The sequence below is a fragment of the Gopherus evgoodei genome, chromosome 6 (assembly GCF_007399415.2).
Source record: "Gopherus evgoodei ecotype Sinaloan lineage chromosome 6, rGopEvg1_v1.p, whole genome shotgun sequence".
Taxonomy (NCBI): Eukaryota; Metazoa; Chordata; order Testudines; family Testudinidae; genus Gopherus; species Gopherus evgoodei.
The window spans coordinates 87,564,949-87,582,256 of record NC_044327.1 but is presented as its reverse complement, the minus strand read 5'-3'; the positions used below and the strand labels follow the sequence as shown (position 1 = coordinate 87,582,256).

The following is a 17,308-nucleotide window of genomic DNA, read 5'->3' as shown; positions in this document are numbered from 1 at the left end:
GCCTTTACAGTGTTATTACTTATGCAGGGCATGTAGACTTATTCCAGAATATGAATCAGTCTATGCACAAAAGCACCCAAGTCACATACACACAAACTATTATTTTTGCCAACATACTCTTAATTCCCTTTATAAACTTCTACATTCCTGGGACAGGGAGGCAATACATGGATGCAACATATACATGCTAAAGTTACTGAACTGACAGCATCTCTCATACAATTGTGATTTGCGACACTGATGATTAGAGAATGATTATTATTAGAGATTATTAGAAATATTGAGCCAGAATGTTATCTCTGGCATCTGTAGATTTACACCAGTGTAGAATCAGACCCATTCCTCCTACTGCCCCATATAAAAAAAAAAGCAGCAAAGAATCCTGTGGCACCTTATAGACTAACAGACATACTGGAGCATGAGCTTTCATGGGTGAATACCCACTTTGTCGGATGCATGTAGTGGAAATTTCCAGGGGCAGGTATATATATGCAAGCAACAAGCAGGCTAGAGATAACGAGGTTAGTTCAATCAAGGAGGAGGCGGCCCTCTTCTAGCAGTTGGGGTGTGAAAACCAAGGGAGGAGAAACTGCTTTTGTAGTTGGCAAGCCATTCATAGTCTTTGTTTAATCCTGAGCTGATGGTGTCAAATTTAACGATGAACTGAAGCTCAGCAGTTTCTCTTTGAAGTCTGGTCCTGAAGTTTTTTTGCTGCAGGATGGCTACTTTTAAATCTGCTATTGTGTGTTCATGGAGATTGAAGTGTTCTCCTACAGGTTTTTGTATATTGCCATTCCTAATATCTGATTTGTGTCAATTTATCCTTTTCCGTAGGGACTGTCCATTTTGGCCGATGTACATAGCAGAGGGGCATTGCTGGCATATATTGCATTGGTGGACGTGCAGGTGAATGAACCGGTGAGGGTGTGGCTGATCTGGTTAGGTCCTGTGATGGTGTCGCTGGTGTAGATATGTGCGCAGAGTTGGCATCGAGGTTTGTTGCATGGATTGGTTCCTGAGTTAGAATTACTATGGTGCGGTGTGCAGTTACTGGTGAGAATATGCTTCAGATTGGCAGGTTGTCTGTGGGAGAGGACTGTCCTGCCACCCAAGGCCTTTGAAAGTGAGGGATCATTGTCCAGGATGGGTTGTAGATCCCTGAAGATGTGTTGGAGGGGTTTTAGCTGGGGACTGTATGTGATGGCCAGTGGAGTTCTGTTGGTTTCTTTCTTGGGTTTGTCTTGCAGGAGGAGGCTTCTGGGTACATGTCTGGCTCTGTTTCCTTATTTCCTCGTGCAGGTATTGTAGTTTTGAGAATGCTTGGTGAAAATTTTGTAGGTGCTGGTCTCTGTCTAAGGGGTTGGAGCAGATGCGGCTGTACCTCAGTGCTTGGCTGTAGATGTGCCCGGGATGGAAGCTGGAGGCATGAAGGTAGGCATAGCGGTCGGCGGTGGTGTTAATGTGACCATCACTTATTTGCACCGTGGTGTTTAGGAAGTGGACCTCCCGTGTAGATTGGTCCAGGCTGAGGTTGATGATGGGGTGGAAGCTGTTGAAATCATGGTGGAATTTTTCCAGAGTCTCCTTCCCATGGGTCCAGATGATGAAGATGTCATCAATGTAGCGTAGGTAGAGAAGGGGAGTGAGTGGATGAGAGCTGAGGAAGCGTTGTTCCAGGTCAGCCATAAAAATGTTGGCATATTGTGGGGCCATGCGGGTGCCCATAGCAGTGCCACTGATCTGGAGGTATATATTGTCATCAAATTTGAAATAGTTGTGTGTGAGGATACATGCACTACATGCATCCGACCAAGTGGGCATTCACCCACGAAAGCTCATGCTCCAATACGTCTGTTAGTCTATAAGGTGCCACAGGACTCTCTGCTGCTTGTACAGATCCAGACTAACACGGCTACCCCTCTGATACATTAAAAAAAAAAAAAAAAAAAAGGTGACTCTTATCTCTGTAGCAAGGTCTGTTAAGTTTGCACACTGGTTGTTTGAGTATCGACAATCTGAGTTATCTGTTCCATTTATGCCACTGTACCTTATTGCAAATAAAACAGCCTGGCCATTTCTGGCTGGAACCCCAGCTCTCATTGGCTGAGCTAATTGACTCTTTGCCCACTTCCTTCTTGTTCTGCTTTGTATTATCAGATGTTTGCACTTTGTACTGTAGCTTTTTCCTCACTGCTTGTATTTGATTGTGTTATTGGCTGCTGGGCTGACCTAGCTATATCTTTAATCTATCTATGGGAACTATAATGCATCCATCCCCATAGTATCTAGACATTTCTTTACGTGTGTTTCATTTAATCTTCACTCATTTAAGTTAACTGCATCGATTCTTTTCAAGATTTTCATTTACGTTTACGTTGCTGGAAGGTCCTAGAACATCACAGGTGGATACAAGGACCTAAATACAAACAAGAGTCTGATACAGTTTTCCTTCTGAATAACACAAATTTGGCTGATTGCGCCTTTTGGTTGCAGCCATGTGGTGCTGCTCATTAAAGTTAGTTGTCCTGCTTCTTTTAGAGAAACTGTCTGACACCTGTCTGTCTGCTATGTATTTGGATCTATGATAGCATTGTAGCATATAGATCAATCACTTTTGGAAGAGGGAAAACTACTAACAATTTCTTACCTATATCCAACAAGACCCGGTCTTCATTTTCACTCGAGGGAACCACAGGATCTCTGAAAGGCTAGAAAAAGGAAATTTGAGCTAGATTTTTAAGATGAATGGTCAAGTCTGAACTTCATTACAAACAGTGTGTGGTGCTTCCAGAATTCTCTTAAAATCTTTTCAGCACCATTTGTTCATTTATTTCAATAAATTCAGAAAATAAAGAACTGCCTACCCTAGGCTTTATGAACCTTTAATGCTGTTATGAGCTGGGTGAAACCTTGTTCTGGGTTGAGTTAAAAACCTTGTTTTACCTCAGTGATTCTCAAACTTTTGTACTGGTGACCCCTTCCACATAGCAAGCCTCCGAGTGTAGCCCCCATTATAAATTAAAAACACTTTTTAATATATTTAACACCATTATAAATGCTGGAGGCAGAGCAGGGTTTGGGGTGGAGGCTGACAACTCATGACCCCCCCATGTAATAATCTAATGACTCCCTGAGGAGTCCCAACCCCCAGTTTGAGAACCCCTGTTCTAACTGATGGATGAAAATGTCCTTCATTTAAGATAGCTGTAAGAGACAGTTAAGGGGCAACACCTAAAACAAGGCCTAACAGAATCTGCTCAGAAATGAGCAGGAAGCTCCACTGGGCATCACGACCAGATGCATGCGTGCAAGCCAAGTCAGAACACCTGGAAACTGAGAAGAGACAGAATAGTGAGGGAGGCAGAGGCAAAAAGCAAGAAAGCCAACCATTGGCCTGTGAGCAGAGTGCTACCCTGGAAACAGCAAGAGATAGAACTTTTGGGTCTAAGGAGCTTGGGGCTGTAAAATAAGACACTACACTCCTTTTGTTCTTGCTTTCCCCTGAAAAGCAGGACTTTGTACATCCCTTGGAAATAAACAAAACTTCATCAAAGAGAATACCAGATTCCACCAACTGGAACATATCCTGAACTTTGACTAGCAAGCTGAGGTAGAAAGAGGCAACCATACATTAAAAATACAATTGCCTAAAAGATAAAACTAGCAGCCTCTCCTCCAGACAAAAAATAACCATATAGAGATAAAAATCCAACCCAGACAATACCCCACCTCCTCACAAGCACTAGTCTTCATGGAGACCTCCCTCCCTCAAGAGATCAGGCTTTATTGTGCCTTGGAGGATCAACAAATACAGACCGTTTTGGAGCAGAGTGGGATATAAGTTTAAAACAAGAGAGGTCCAGCTCAAAGATCTCTAATGACCAAAGCTGTGAACTTATCATATAGGGAGAGGCAGTCTCAAGCCATTTACAGCTTTATAGGTCAGAACTAATGCCTCGCTGTCCAGAAATCAACAGGCAGCCAATGCAGATGAGGGATCACTAGTGTCATATGCTCCCAGCAACATAGGTGGGTTGCTGCATTCTACCTCAGCTTCAGGTTCCAGGTTGATGTAGCCTTATGTAGCTCCAGTAATCTAATCTGAAGATGACAAAGGCATGGATTATGGTAGTTATGGTCCGTGTCCACAAAAAATGGTCAGTCTCCTGGCCAGACATAGAAAAAAGAAAACCAGCAAGGCCACCACTGCTACACAGAATCATCACTGGACTGGAAGGGACCTCGAGAGGTCATCTAGTCCAGTTCCCACCACTCAAGGAAGGACTAAGTATTATAATCATCTATACCCAGCTGTAGCTCCAACACCACCCCCAGACTGCAAACTCTATTGACAAACAACAGACACAGGCCCTAATGAAAGGGGAAGATATTATTCCACCCATATCTTCCAGTTGCTTCTCAACCTACAAATATCACTTCAACCTTGTACATCCTGACCCTCAGCCAGCCAGCTCTCGTCCACACCCACATCGCAATTTTGTAAACTAGAAAAAGTAAAACTGAGACCAAGGATGTCTTAGGGCACAACCTGAGACATACATATAAAGCATGATATAAAACAGACATCAAATACAGCTGAGTAATCAAAATGGGATTACATGCAAGCACCATAGCTTCTTTCTTCTATCAAGTGTTAAACATCCTATTTTACGTTAGATTCACATAAAAATAATCCCAAGAAGGATCAATCTTTTTTTATGCCAGAATTTCTCATTGTCAGTCTCTAGCAGGCTCTGTGTATGATCCTGCAAATACTGCTAATGAGAGTTTCCCTCATGTTATCTCCCAGGCTCAAGATGACCTAAAACATCACCTCACTTTCCTGGAGTTCCACTGCCCTTCTCAGCTCCACTCCTCGCGAACAATGGATCTCTCTATCTCAAGGAGGAAGCTGATGCATGTAGGAGATAGGGCTTCACCTCAGCTGGTCCCAAGGCTGTAGAACACACTCCCATAGGAATGACCACAATCATCATGACTTTCCAATTCAGATGTAAGCTTCATTTCTTTGACCTGGCTTTCCAGCCCACCAACATATGACAGATTTATTGAAGAAAATAATAAACATACATACACAACTTTTCCCTGGGGCAGGAATGGAAAGGAAATGTCACTTGGCAGGCATTAGTCACCTTATTTATTTTTTTAACTATGGAAGATGCTCAGATACCACAACATAAGGTACAGCAGGAAAACTTAGAGGCTAGTTATTCATACAAGGATAAAGCTGTACCTTTACATCTTCACTTCCAGGTGCTGGTTCATCAGATGCCAAATTCATGGGATCTGTAAAAGCGAGATTTCTTATCAACTTCTAGTGAAAAACAATGGAAGTTTGCTTTTTTTTCAACTAGGAGAGGGAAAAAAATAATGAAGCAAGCAAGCAAGCAAGCAAGCAACACAGAACAATGTACTTTTGTAGCATACACATCCCCCCAAACTAGCATACCAGTGGGCAGAATACTAGATGGTTGTACAACAAGCTGTTATGTTATTATGGACCAATTGTAAACAGGCTCTTGAGCTTAAAGGGACAGGCAGTGAAAATATATGTTGATTCATAAACGAGGCTGCTGATTTGTCCTCACAATAGCACAAATCAGAAGCTGTGCCTTAAGAGCTTAAGATCCCAACTGCTGCACACTGTCCTAAAGATGTCATGCATTTTAAAAATTAGCCCCTGCATTTTTAAGAAAAAGTCATAAAAAACTTCATTTCTGTCACTCTCTTTTATATGGTTTCTTCTCAAGACAATTGGAAAGGACACAGCGAACATAAAAACATGTTCAAACTCTGCAGGATCTGCCCAAGCACAGACATGTACAAAATAGCAAACAGAACAGGAGTAATCTGCATGTAAATGAGCACCACAAGCATCTGCAGGGCTTCCTAGAACTGTTAGCTACTGTCACATTTGCTGGTTAAAATAAACCCTCCCATTTTCACAATTTTTCCTTATATTTAGTTTTATTTCTTGTATATTGAGGCTTGTAAATCAAGATTCAGGTCTGCCCTCAGATACAGACTCAGCCTATATCTTAATAGACTTTAAAGTCAGAAGGGACCATCATGATCCTCTAGTCTGACCACCTGCACATTGCAGGCCACAAAAGCTCACCCACTCACTCCTGTAATAGAACCCTAACCTCTGGCGGAGCCACTGAAGTCCTCAAAACATGATTTAAAGACTTCAAGCTACAGAGAATCCACCATTTACACTAGTTTAAACCCGCAAGTGACCTGTGCCACATGCAGCAGAGGAAGGCAAAAACACCCAGGGTCTCTGCCCATCTGACCTGGGGGGAAATTCCTTCCTGACCCCATATATGGTGATTAGTTAAACTCTGAGCATATGGGCAAGGCCCTCCAGCCAGACACAGATATGCAGCTGCATTTTCAGTTTATCTTTGTAAAATCAGCTACTGCACATGAATTTAACCATAACTTAATACTTAAAAAGCATGTATATCTTAGTATTTGGGGGGATATCATTCACAGACCTTTTATGCTTGCTATACCTTTTCCCATCCTGAACTCTGTGCAGAGCCCAGGGAGAGGTTACAAACCAGTAACATTGTACCAATCCATCCCCTCACAAGAACAGCTGCCTGGTATCTAAATCCAGCTGCAGACTCCAGCAACAATAATAAGGTCTAATCCTGCAATCCTTATTCAAATTAAGCTATCTGAGGATGAAATCCTGGCCCCACTGAAGTCAATAGGAGTTTTGCCATTCTGTAAGAGTAAAAGCTGCACAGGATTGGCTCCATATTGATTAATTTCTTAATGAATCACTTCATCACTATCTTCTGTTGCACCAGATGTGTGCCTCGCCCTGTTTCCCGACCCCACCTAGCGGGTTCCTGCTGAAATGCAGCAGGAATGTGAGAAGATGCGACAGTCCTTGTCTTGCAGAGAGATCACTGTATTCCACGCTAGGCAGGACCCACTTGGTACACAGCGCACAAGCTCCAACCAACCTGCAGATGGCGCAGAGGTACAAGTTACAAGCACCACAACCGCAGCAGCAATTTCAACTATAGGCTAGTAGCTATTAGCACCACCAGTGAGAAAATGCTCTAAAAACATTAGTACATTTCTACTCCGATTCCTGCCTCTGCCTCAGGCTTGTCATGTGACCTTGAGCATGTCACTTTACCACTCTGTCTCTCAAATGAGGACAACAATATCTTCCTGCCACACAGAGGTAAACTCTCTGTTGTTTAGGAGATGCTCTGGATAAGGGCCAAATATAAATAGCTAGACAGAACACTGGTACTGTATCCTGCAATTGTTACATTGAACCTCATGAGTGCCACCAAAGTCTAAAGGCAAGATTCCCAAAAGTTGTTTTTGGACCAGGCAACAATTCTATAAAACAACGAATTCATCCGGATAAAATAGGCGCCACGATAATGTAAAAATTTACCCATAGTATGGAAACAGATCATCCCGGACACCACCATGTAGTAACCGTGGATAAAGAATGACCCTTTAATGATGGCCATGGTAACTCTGGGTATGTCTACACTGCAGTTGAGAACAAATCTTCCAGCTCAGATACACAGACGTGCTGGCAGAGCTCAAACCAGCGTGCTAAAAATAGTTGTGTGGACATTCCCGCTGGGGTGGAAGCTCAGGCTTGCAAGCCTACCCGACCCCCTAGGCTTCAGAGCCCAAGCCAGAACATACAGTTGCTGGTTTAGTGCTCTAGCTCGAACTCTGCTAATGCTAGCTCAAGCTCTATTAGCTTGCTCCCAGCTGCAGTGGAGACATACCTTAATTTTAAAAAGCAAAATGGAGAAAAAGAGCTGAACTGTATTAAGATAACCCTACGGAATGCTCCACTAAACTCCTCTAGAAATTTTTCTATTACTACTGGCGTTCAATTGACATTACTGTAATTCATTCCTACAATCCTTGGGGAAACTCTGTTTACTATGCAGTAAGTAATTTAATATGTAGACATAAATTAGCTATGGCTCTAAATAATAATATTCTGCACAATTATTACTTGCCACAAACTTTCAAAATTAGAAAAATCACAAGATTTTTGTATAACATAAGAATGGCTGAAATAATCAAAGTAAAATATATCTGTACTTTATTTTGCATCCTTAATAGAGGATGTGTCATTCTGTGTATTTGAATTTAATTAAGTTGCTATGGGAGATCCACTGTTAAGCCAGCAATATCACCTTACATTGACCCATTGCATTGCCCATCGTGAAATGCAATCAAACTGCTGTATTGCTATAGCAACCTTCAGTAGATAATAGCTCAGAGCTTCTGATAGTATTATGCTTTAAAGGTCTGTTGATCTTGACTTTAGGCCCACCCAGGAGTGAATAAGTATTACTTATTGGAACAATAGGCGTTTTAAACTCTAAGACATCCCATTATGAAGTTACTGCAAAGAATTTTGTGCTCTAAGCTCAGCACCTAAATTAACAAAGGTATTTAGCAGAATATTCTAGGAGTTTTATGGATCATTTGTGACATGATTTTTGTCTGTAGCAGCAAAAAATTTAATTTTGTTTTGTCTTTTTAGTTCTTGTTAGCAGAAGGTAGAACATGGATCAAAGTTATCAATTATATTAGTGATTTTCAAGTATCTGGGTTCAATGACTGTATGAAAAGCAACAAATACACATATAGCTAGAGCTACAACTATTCCTTTTTGCCAGGTGACAGAAATATGAACATCGATGACAATACTAAACTATATGAAGATACAGAAACACTGATTCATTATTATTAGATATTTCTATAGTGGTAGTACCCAAAGGTCCCACTGTCAAGATTCTGTCCCCACCGTGCTGGGCACTGTACAAATACACAGGTCTGCAAAAGTCAAGTACTCAGCCTGCTACGATGATGAGCAAATCCTGTAATGGTTGAATGCCAGGAGCTGAAGGCACTCGGCACCACACAAAGTTGCTCAGCATCAGCTTGCAGGTCTGAACCCAAAATGAGAGAGTATAGTCAGAAATTAAATGATTCCTGAAGTGCTAAATCAATATTTATTGATATTTGCTATTTGCATGCACCAAGTCAGGCTGCTTGGACATGCACTAAGAAAAACTACCATGCATGACATGCATTGCCCAACTGCTGCTATGATATCACCTGCTGTTAGCGACACACAGCAGAAGGCACAAGATCACATTGACCATTGGCACTCTGAGAAGACTGCACCCAAGATAATAAAGTTTTTGATAGCACAGTATGTAATTCCTTGTATTATAAACAGTTGCTTATATTTACAAAAGTAGATTTTAGACCGGTAGTGTTAATGCTGATTATTGCTGATGGTGACTTTAGAACTGCCTTTATTATGTTAATTGCCTGGGGGTTGCTGGAGAAGTTGGGCACAAATTTCCAGCAAGAGCTTAATGGTGGCAATCACACTTAAGGAACTCTTAACTATGTAATTGGAGCTAATGTCTATTAAGGAGGTCACTTCCTCAGTCTGTCAACTCACTTGGAATAATTAGGTAATACCTTTGGAATCCAATTCTTATTTACATCATCATGCAGTGCTTGGCCCTGTAACGTTTATGCAACTGCTTAACTTTATGTCAGCTTCAATGGGCCTTCTCAGAGTGTATGAAGTTAAGAGCATGTGCATGTTTTACAGGATCAGGACCTTATCTTGTAGAATTAGCCACTGCAAACTAGCCACTTCTTCCAGATAGACACTAATGTGCATGCAACAATGAGACCTTGAATCTAGGATAGTCAACTACTAAATGCCACATTAGAGTATTATAGACTTTTTAGTGAATTTTTTTATAACTTTTGTTCTAGGACCTTCTTGTTACAAGGTCTGCAATGCTCAGTATGATCTATCTGGTAAAGAAAAGTAATTATGGTCATGAAACAATATCCTATAATCCTTATACAAACTTGCAATTGAAATCAATATGGGAAACTCATTTATAACCATTTCAATTTTGCCACAGTAAAGAGTTCAGGACTGGTCACTAAAATTGTTCTTAAAATGCTTAATTCATTCTTCTTTAATTCACTCCTATCTTTATTAACCAGATCTTTTTGACTTCACTGGAACTTCTTGCAAGTTGACCTGTTTTTATTTCAGCTGAATACTGCCCTCTTCTGGAATTGTAGTGAGGTTGTAATTTAGCTGTTATAATTTTTTAACATTCTTTTAAAAAGACTTTCAATTATTAGAAATGCTTGTGACCATTTTTAGGTTCACAAAGGTAAATTAACGATTTCAACGGTCTGTAGAATGCATAATTTCATACCTCCCTTATAATGAAATACCTAATGTATTTTACCATTATCTATTGCACAGATCTCTGATATCATGAATAGTAAGTGATCTTCCTAAATAAATATATGGCACAAGGACATATGCTACCTTACCTGGGACTTTAGAAAGCTATTACAACCAAAGATTAAAAGCTGTACCTTCTGCAGAATCTGTTGAATTGCAGGTCATTTGTGGTCCTTCCACTGTACCAGCTTGTTTTGAATTAAGACTCTAAAAAACACCAAATTCAAACAACAACAACTTTCTTGGATACCCATACAAATTAATACCCCCATACATGTATGTGCACACACGCAAAAACAAAGAAAGTCAAATACATACATTAAAGTTAATATTAAAAAGTTATACATATATTTGGGGAGAGAATTTATAAAATATTTTAAACTAAAATATTTGGGGAAAATTTACTGTGTGTTATGTAACATATCAGATTTAAGATTTGTACTGTATGTTGCACATCCTTTCTCTAGAAAAAAAATGTTTGCGTTAATATAGCTCTTCATATATTCAAAGTTCTGTACTTATTAACCTCCATAACTGTCCTGTAAGGTACAAGAATTTTACAGATGAAGAAACTAAGATGGAAAGGTGAAGTGACATCCCCAAGGCTATACAATGAATGACTAGGTGAGCCAGGATTAGAACTCAGAACCTCCTTGACTCTTAGTTGTGTGCTCATTCCACCATACTGTGGAAATCCATATAAAGATGGTACTGAATTGAACTGTGTGTGTCATATAGTCAGTTTGAATTTGTAGTGATGCTACACAATTAAATAAAGGCTCAACCAGGGCCATCCCTAGCCATTTTGGTGCCCTATGCAGCCCACCACCCCCCCCCCGCACAGGAGGGCATCCCCAGGCCTCCACGGGGGTGGGGAGCAGGCTTGGGAGGCGGGGGAAAACCGCCCCCGAGCAAGAGCCAGTGGAACGGAGCAGGGTGGGTCTGGGTTGCTCCACTTCCTGCCACCCAGTGAGTGCAGGACTTGCCCGACCCCTGCTGCAGTCCTCAGGGGAAGGGGTGGAGTGGGAGCGGAACTGGGGCAGAGCAGGGGTGGGAAGAGGCGGGGCTGGGGTGGAGGAGGGGTGGGGAGCATTGGGAAGAGGCGGAGCAGGGGCAGGGGCAGCTTTCCTGGGTGGCTCAGCTGGCCAAGGGATCGGGCTGGCCGCTGGAGCAGCACACAGCTACGTAGAGCACAGGGCCGGCTCCAGGGGTTTTGCTGCCCCAAGCAGCCAAAAAAAAAAAAAAAAAAAAGACGCCACGACCGCAATCGCGATCTGCAGCAATTCAGCGGGAGGTCCTTCGCTCCGAGCTGGAGTAAGGGACCCTCCACCGAATTGCCACCGAATACCTGAAAGTGCCACCCCACTCCAGAGCTGCTGCCCCAAACATCTGCTTGATAAGCTGGTGCCTGGAGCTGGCCCTGGTAGAGTACCAGGTAATTTGGGACAATTTGGTGCCCCGAATTTCCTGGTGCCCTACGCAGCTGCGTACTTTGCATTTGGGTAAGGACAGCCCTAGGCTTAACAAATAAACAAAGTTCCCTGTTTCCAAGTATTTTTTAAGCTACAAGAGCATTAGCCAGTAAATCACATGCACACTGCACTGCCACCTTTACAGCCTCTGGATCCCAGAAAGATCAAGGAGCCAAAATAGTTTCCACATAATTTAGAGCAAGCAGCCTAAGGACTACTCAAATTTACATCAGCTGCCGGAGTCTCACAGGGACTACCCCACTAGATGAGGCTGAGCTGGACTGCTTTTAAATTGGCCCAGATTTTAAATAGTATTTAGGTATAGCTGCACTCAGCATTGGCAATGCCTAACTGATTTGGGAGCCCAGATCTCATTTTCAAAAGTGAGATAGGCGCTAAATCCCATTAACTGTCAACCCAAGTCTGAGTTTTTCCTATTCCTGCAGCTAAGGAACAGAAACATCAACTCAGCTTAGCTCCTCCTTGGGACACCACTAGATTTTTCTGATACTAGGTAACAAAAGGGCTTCCTTATACAGAGCCTTTAGAAGCAATGACCTAATGCACCATTTCTCCCTTCTCTGTTTTACTGTTTAAATTTGGTCACTAGAAACAAGATTTGTTCTCTCCACTGATGTTCCATAGAGTCCTCTTTCCCCACACTGGTTTCATTCACTAATGTATCAACAGCAGATACACCCAAACACAGCAGCCGTGCTGTCAGACACTTTTAAAGGGAGTAGGGCTACTCAGCCTGCAGAACACCCATTGTCCCTCATGATGAAAACTCAACCCTGTCCCAGACTCCCTAACAAAAAGAGCTTCCTTTTCAGCCCCACCAATCAGGTTTCCCCTACTCCCTACATTTGGTGTCAACATGGAATTGTTTATAATATAATCACATCATCTAAAAATTGGGAGCAGTATCAATACTGCCATTTCCACAGGGATAAGATGGTTCTGAGGATGGATCCACTGTTCATTCCACCATCTCAGGAAATCTCTCTTCCATTTCTCTGCCCAACATCAGCCCATTCACTAAAAGGAGACAGAATGGCATGAACTAGTTCTAGCAATTGAGTTCAAGTAAGCCCCAAAGCTATCAGTAGCCATTTCATGCACAGAAAAGCACACAAAACCAAAGGACGTTTGCCACCACAATGGATTAAAGCCCATCCTGCTCTGCCCGCGTCTGCTTCCTGGGTCACAGATATACACTTTGTCTGTGGAGCGGTATATAAAGCATCCATGTGCTCATTTATCCACACATTCTCAAGACACTACATTAGATATGCAATTTTCATCCTGTGGTAGAAGTGTTGAATGCTGTAAATTCTACATCTATTTCAATATACGTAGCTACATTTAATTGTTCACTGCCTTCTTCCCTCCTCAGCTTTCAAAGCTGTCAAAATCCCATTAGGATGACTAGCAGTCCTGACTGTGACAAAGAAAGAAAAAAAAATGGTTACCCATCTTTTAGTAACTGTTGTTCTTCGAGATGTGTTGTTAATGTCCATTCAAAGTAGGTGTGCGCACGGCGCGTGCACGCCAGCTGGAAGATTTTCCCCTAGCAGCGTCCGAAGGGTCGGCCCAGGCACCCCCTGGAGTGGCACCACCACGGCACCCTATAAAGGGGCCCACCGACCCTCCACCCACTCAGTTCCTTCTTGCCGGCATTCCGATAGGGGGCAGGAGGGTGGGTGTTGAAATGGACATGAACAACACATCTCGAAGAACAACAGTTACTAAAAGGTGGGTAACCATTTTTTCTTCTTCGAGTGGTTGTTCATGTCCATTCAAAGTAGATGACTCACAAGCCTAACCTTAGGAGGTGAGGTCGGAGATCACTGATGACTGGAGTACTGCACGACCAAAGGCTTCATCATCCCTAGCCTGGTGCTTGATGGCATAGTGAGACGAATCTCTTGAGTCGGAACCTGAGCCAGGAACGCCGCAGAGGAGGCCTGCGCCCTAATGGAGTGGGCCGTGACCGGAGGAACAGGGGTCTTAGCTATATGGTAGCATTCCCAGATGCAAGTCGCGATCCATGAAGAGATTCGCTGAGAGGAGACAGGGAGCCCCTTCATCCTTTCTGTCACAGCGACGAAGAGCTGGGTTGAGTATGTCTGAATGGCTTGGTAGGCTCTATGTAAAAGGCCAAGGCCCTGCGGACATCCAGGGAGCGTAGCCTCCGCTCTCCGCTGGAGGCGTGTGGTTTTGGATAAAACAGCAGGAGAAAGATATCTTGGCCAATGTGGAACTGTGAAAAGTTCTTGGGTAAGAAAGCCGGATGAGGTCTAAGTTGGACCTTGTTCTTGCAGAAGACTGTGTAAGGGGGCTCAGATGTTAACGCTTGAAGCTCCGACACCCGCCAGGCTGAGGTTATCGCCATCAGGAAGGCGGTCTTGTACGACAGGTACAGCAGATAGCACGAAGCCAGAGGCTCAAAGGGAGGTCCCAAGAGGATGGAGAGGACCAGATTCAGGTCTCAAGCAGGGGTCAGCTGACGCACATGCGGGAAGAGCCTGTCCATACCCTTGAGGAAACACCCAACCAGCGGGTTCGCAAACACCGAGGCACCCCCCTCTCCTGGATGAAAAGCAGATATGGCCACCAAGTGAACGCGACTGGAGGAAAGGGAGAGACCCAGCTGTCTTAGGTGAAGCAAATAGTCAAGGACAGCTGGAATTGGTATCCCCAGCAGGTCGAGAACCCGCTGACCCAACCATATGGAGAAGCACTTCCATTTAGCCAGGTAGGTGGCCCTAGTTGACACCTTCCTGCTACCCAGCAGCACCTGCCTGACCTGCTGGGAGCACTGCAACTCCACCAGGTTCAGCCATGGAGCATCCAGGCTGTGAGGTGAAGGGACTCGAGGTTCGAATGGTGGAGGGAGCCCCGGTCCTGCGTGATCAGGTCCAGGAGGAGGGGCAGCGTCAGAGGCGCCTGAACGGACATGTGCAGGAGTGACGTGTACCAATGCTGGTGCGGCCATGCCGGAGCTATCAGGATTACCCTGGCGTGATCCCTGTGAACCTTTAAAAGCACCCTGTGTATCAGGGGGATCGGAGGGAAGGCGTAGAGCAGACCGTCCTCCCATGGCTGAAGGAAGGTGTCCGACAGAGACCCCCGACTGCGGCACAGGAGGGAGCAAAACTGTCTGCACTTCCTGTTTTCCCTTGAAGCAAACGAGTCGAACCGGGGAAAGCCCCAGAGCCGGAAAATTGAGCGCACCACATCCCATCGGAGGGACCACTTGTGACCCTGGAACTGAGGGTGTCCGCCAAACTGTTCTGCTCCCCCAGAAAATAGAACGCTATCAAGTGAGTGGCATTGTGAACGCAGAAATCCCACAGCATGAGGGCTTCTCTGCAGAGGGGAGAGGAGCATGCACCCCCCTGTTTGTTGATATAAAAGACTGCTGCCTTGTTGTCCGAAAGGACTGAAACACACCTGCCGGCCAGGTGAGACCGGAAGGTCAAACACGCCAGGCAGACCGCTCTCAGCTCCCTGACATTGATATGCAACTCAAGGTCCTCCGGCGACCACAAGCCCTGCATCCTGAGGCGTCCCAGGTGCGCTCCCCAATCTCGATCCAAGGCGTCTGTCGCCAGGGAGAGGAGGGCTGTGGCGCAGCAAAGGGGACACCGATGCAGACTTCCTGGGGTTCGAGCCACCACCGTAGCGAGCTCAGCACCAAGCGGGGAACAGACACCACTGAGTCCAGGGGGTCCCTGCCCGGGCGATAAACTGTCGCCAACCAGGACTGCAGTGAGCGAAGTCGGAGTCTGGCATGGACCACCACATAGGTGCATGCCGCCATGTGGCCCAGCAGCCAGAGGCAAACTCACACCGTGGTGAGCGGGGCGCGGTTCAGTCCGAGGATGAGCTCGGAAATTGCACAGAACCTGGACTCCGGCAGATACGCTTTGGCGTGTGTGGAGTCCAGAACCACTCCTATGAATTCTATTCGTTGCGTCGGAGACAGGGTGGATATGGCTTCATTCAAGAGGAAGCCAAGATTGAGAAAGGTCCACCTGATGAAGCACACCTGGGTCTCTACCTGCTCCTTGGAGCGGCCCTTTATGAGCCAGTCGTCTAGGTAGGGGAATACCTGGATGCCCCGCCTGCGCAGGAAGGCCGCCACGACCGCCATGCACTTCGTGAAGACCCTGGGAGCAGCTGACAGGCCGAACGGAAGCACCGTGAACTGCAGATAGATATCTGCCACGACGAACCTGAGGTACCGACAGTGCCGTGGAATTATGGCAATGTGGAAATAGGCGTCCTTTAAGTCAAGGGTGGCATACCAATCTCCTGGACCCAGGGAGGGAATGATCGAGGACAGGGAGACCATGCGGAACTTGAGTTTCCTCACAAACTTGTTCAGTGGCCGCAAGTCTAGGATGGGTCTCAGGCCCCCTTTTGCCTTCAGTATGAGAAAATATCGGGAGTAGACGCCTTTGCCCCTGAGCTCCCGCAGGACTGCCTCCACCGCCCCTGCCTCCGTGAGGGACTTCACTTCTAGAATTAGAAGTTGCTCGTGAGACGGGTCCCTGAAGAGGGACGGGGAAGGAGGTTGGTGAGGCGGAAGGGAGGAGAACTGGATACAATAACCCCTCTCTACCGTGCGGAGCACCCATTTGTCCGACTTAATTCGGGACCAGGCATGGTAGAAGTGGGACAGACGTGACCCAAAGGTAGAGGTGGAAGGATTCAGAGTCTCAATTGGTAGGTCGCCCTCGACCATACCATCAAATAGGGGGTCTAGGCCCAGATGGTGGTCTCGACAGGCCAGACGCCTGGCCAGAGGGGTGGCGCTGGTAATGCCTCCTGCCATTTCTGCCCTGCCTGTACCCCAGCTCCTGGCGAGTCTGTGGCTGGTATGGGCGAGGGGCCGCCTACAGCCTAAATTGTCTGCGCTGGGTGGCGGGGGTATGCAAGCCCAGCGAGCGAAGCGTGGCCCTCGAGTCCTTTAAGCTATGGAGACGTTTGTCCATTTTCTCCGAAAACAGCATCTGCCTTTCGAAGGGGAGGTCTTGAATCATCTGCTGGACCTCATAGGGCAAGCCCGAGACCTGGAGCCAGGCTCCCTGCCGCATGACCAGGCCTGTGGCCAGGGTGCACGAGGCTGAGTCCGCCGCATCTAAGGAAGCCTGGAGGGAGGCTCGAGAGATCAGTTTGCCCTCCACCACTGGGGCCGAAAACTCTGATCTCGAGTTCTGGGGAAGGAGCTCTGCAAACTTCGACATGGCCGAACACATGTTATGGCCATATCGGCTTACTATTGCCTGTCGATTGGCAATGCGGAGTTGGAGTCCTCCCATGGAGTACACCTTTCTACCAAAGAGCTCAAGTCTTTTTGCGTCCCTGCTCTTCAGTGTTGATCCCTGAAACCCTTGATGCTCCCACTGGTTAGCTGCATCTACTACCAGGGAGTCAGCTTCAGCGGCACAGGAGGCGGCGAACAGAGCGGCTAACAGGGGAGTTTCAGTGGGAGTTTCCAGGG

General features: G+C 45.3%; 1 protein-coding gene across 4 annotated transcripts in view; it reads right to left on the bottom strand.

Moving 5' to 3' along the window:
- ARHGEF28 (Rho guanine nucleotide exchange factor 28) overlaps positions 1-17,308 on the bottom strand; it is a 212,958-nt gene that overhangs the window by 114,923 nt on the left and 80,727 nt on the right. For all 4 annotated transcript variants that reach the window (XM_030567383.1, XM_030567385.1, XM_030567384.1 and 1 more), the window contains 3 exons: positions 10,459-10,531; positions 5,255-5,307; positions 2,648-2,708 (listed from right to left, as the gene is read on the bottom strand). In XM_030567383.1, coding sequence (XP_030423243.1) covers positions 2,648-2,708; positions 5,255-5,307; positions 10,459-10,531 — 187 coding nt within the window. The remainder of the gene's footprint in view (positions 1-2,647; positions 2,709-5,254; positions 5,308-10,458; positions 10,532-17,308) is intronic.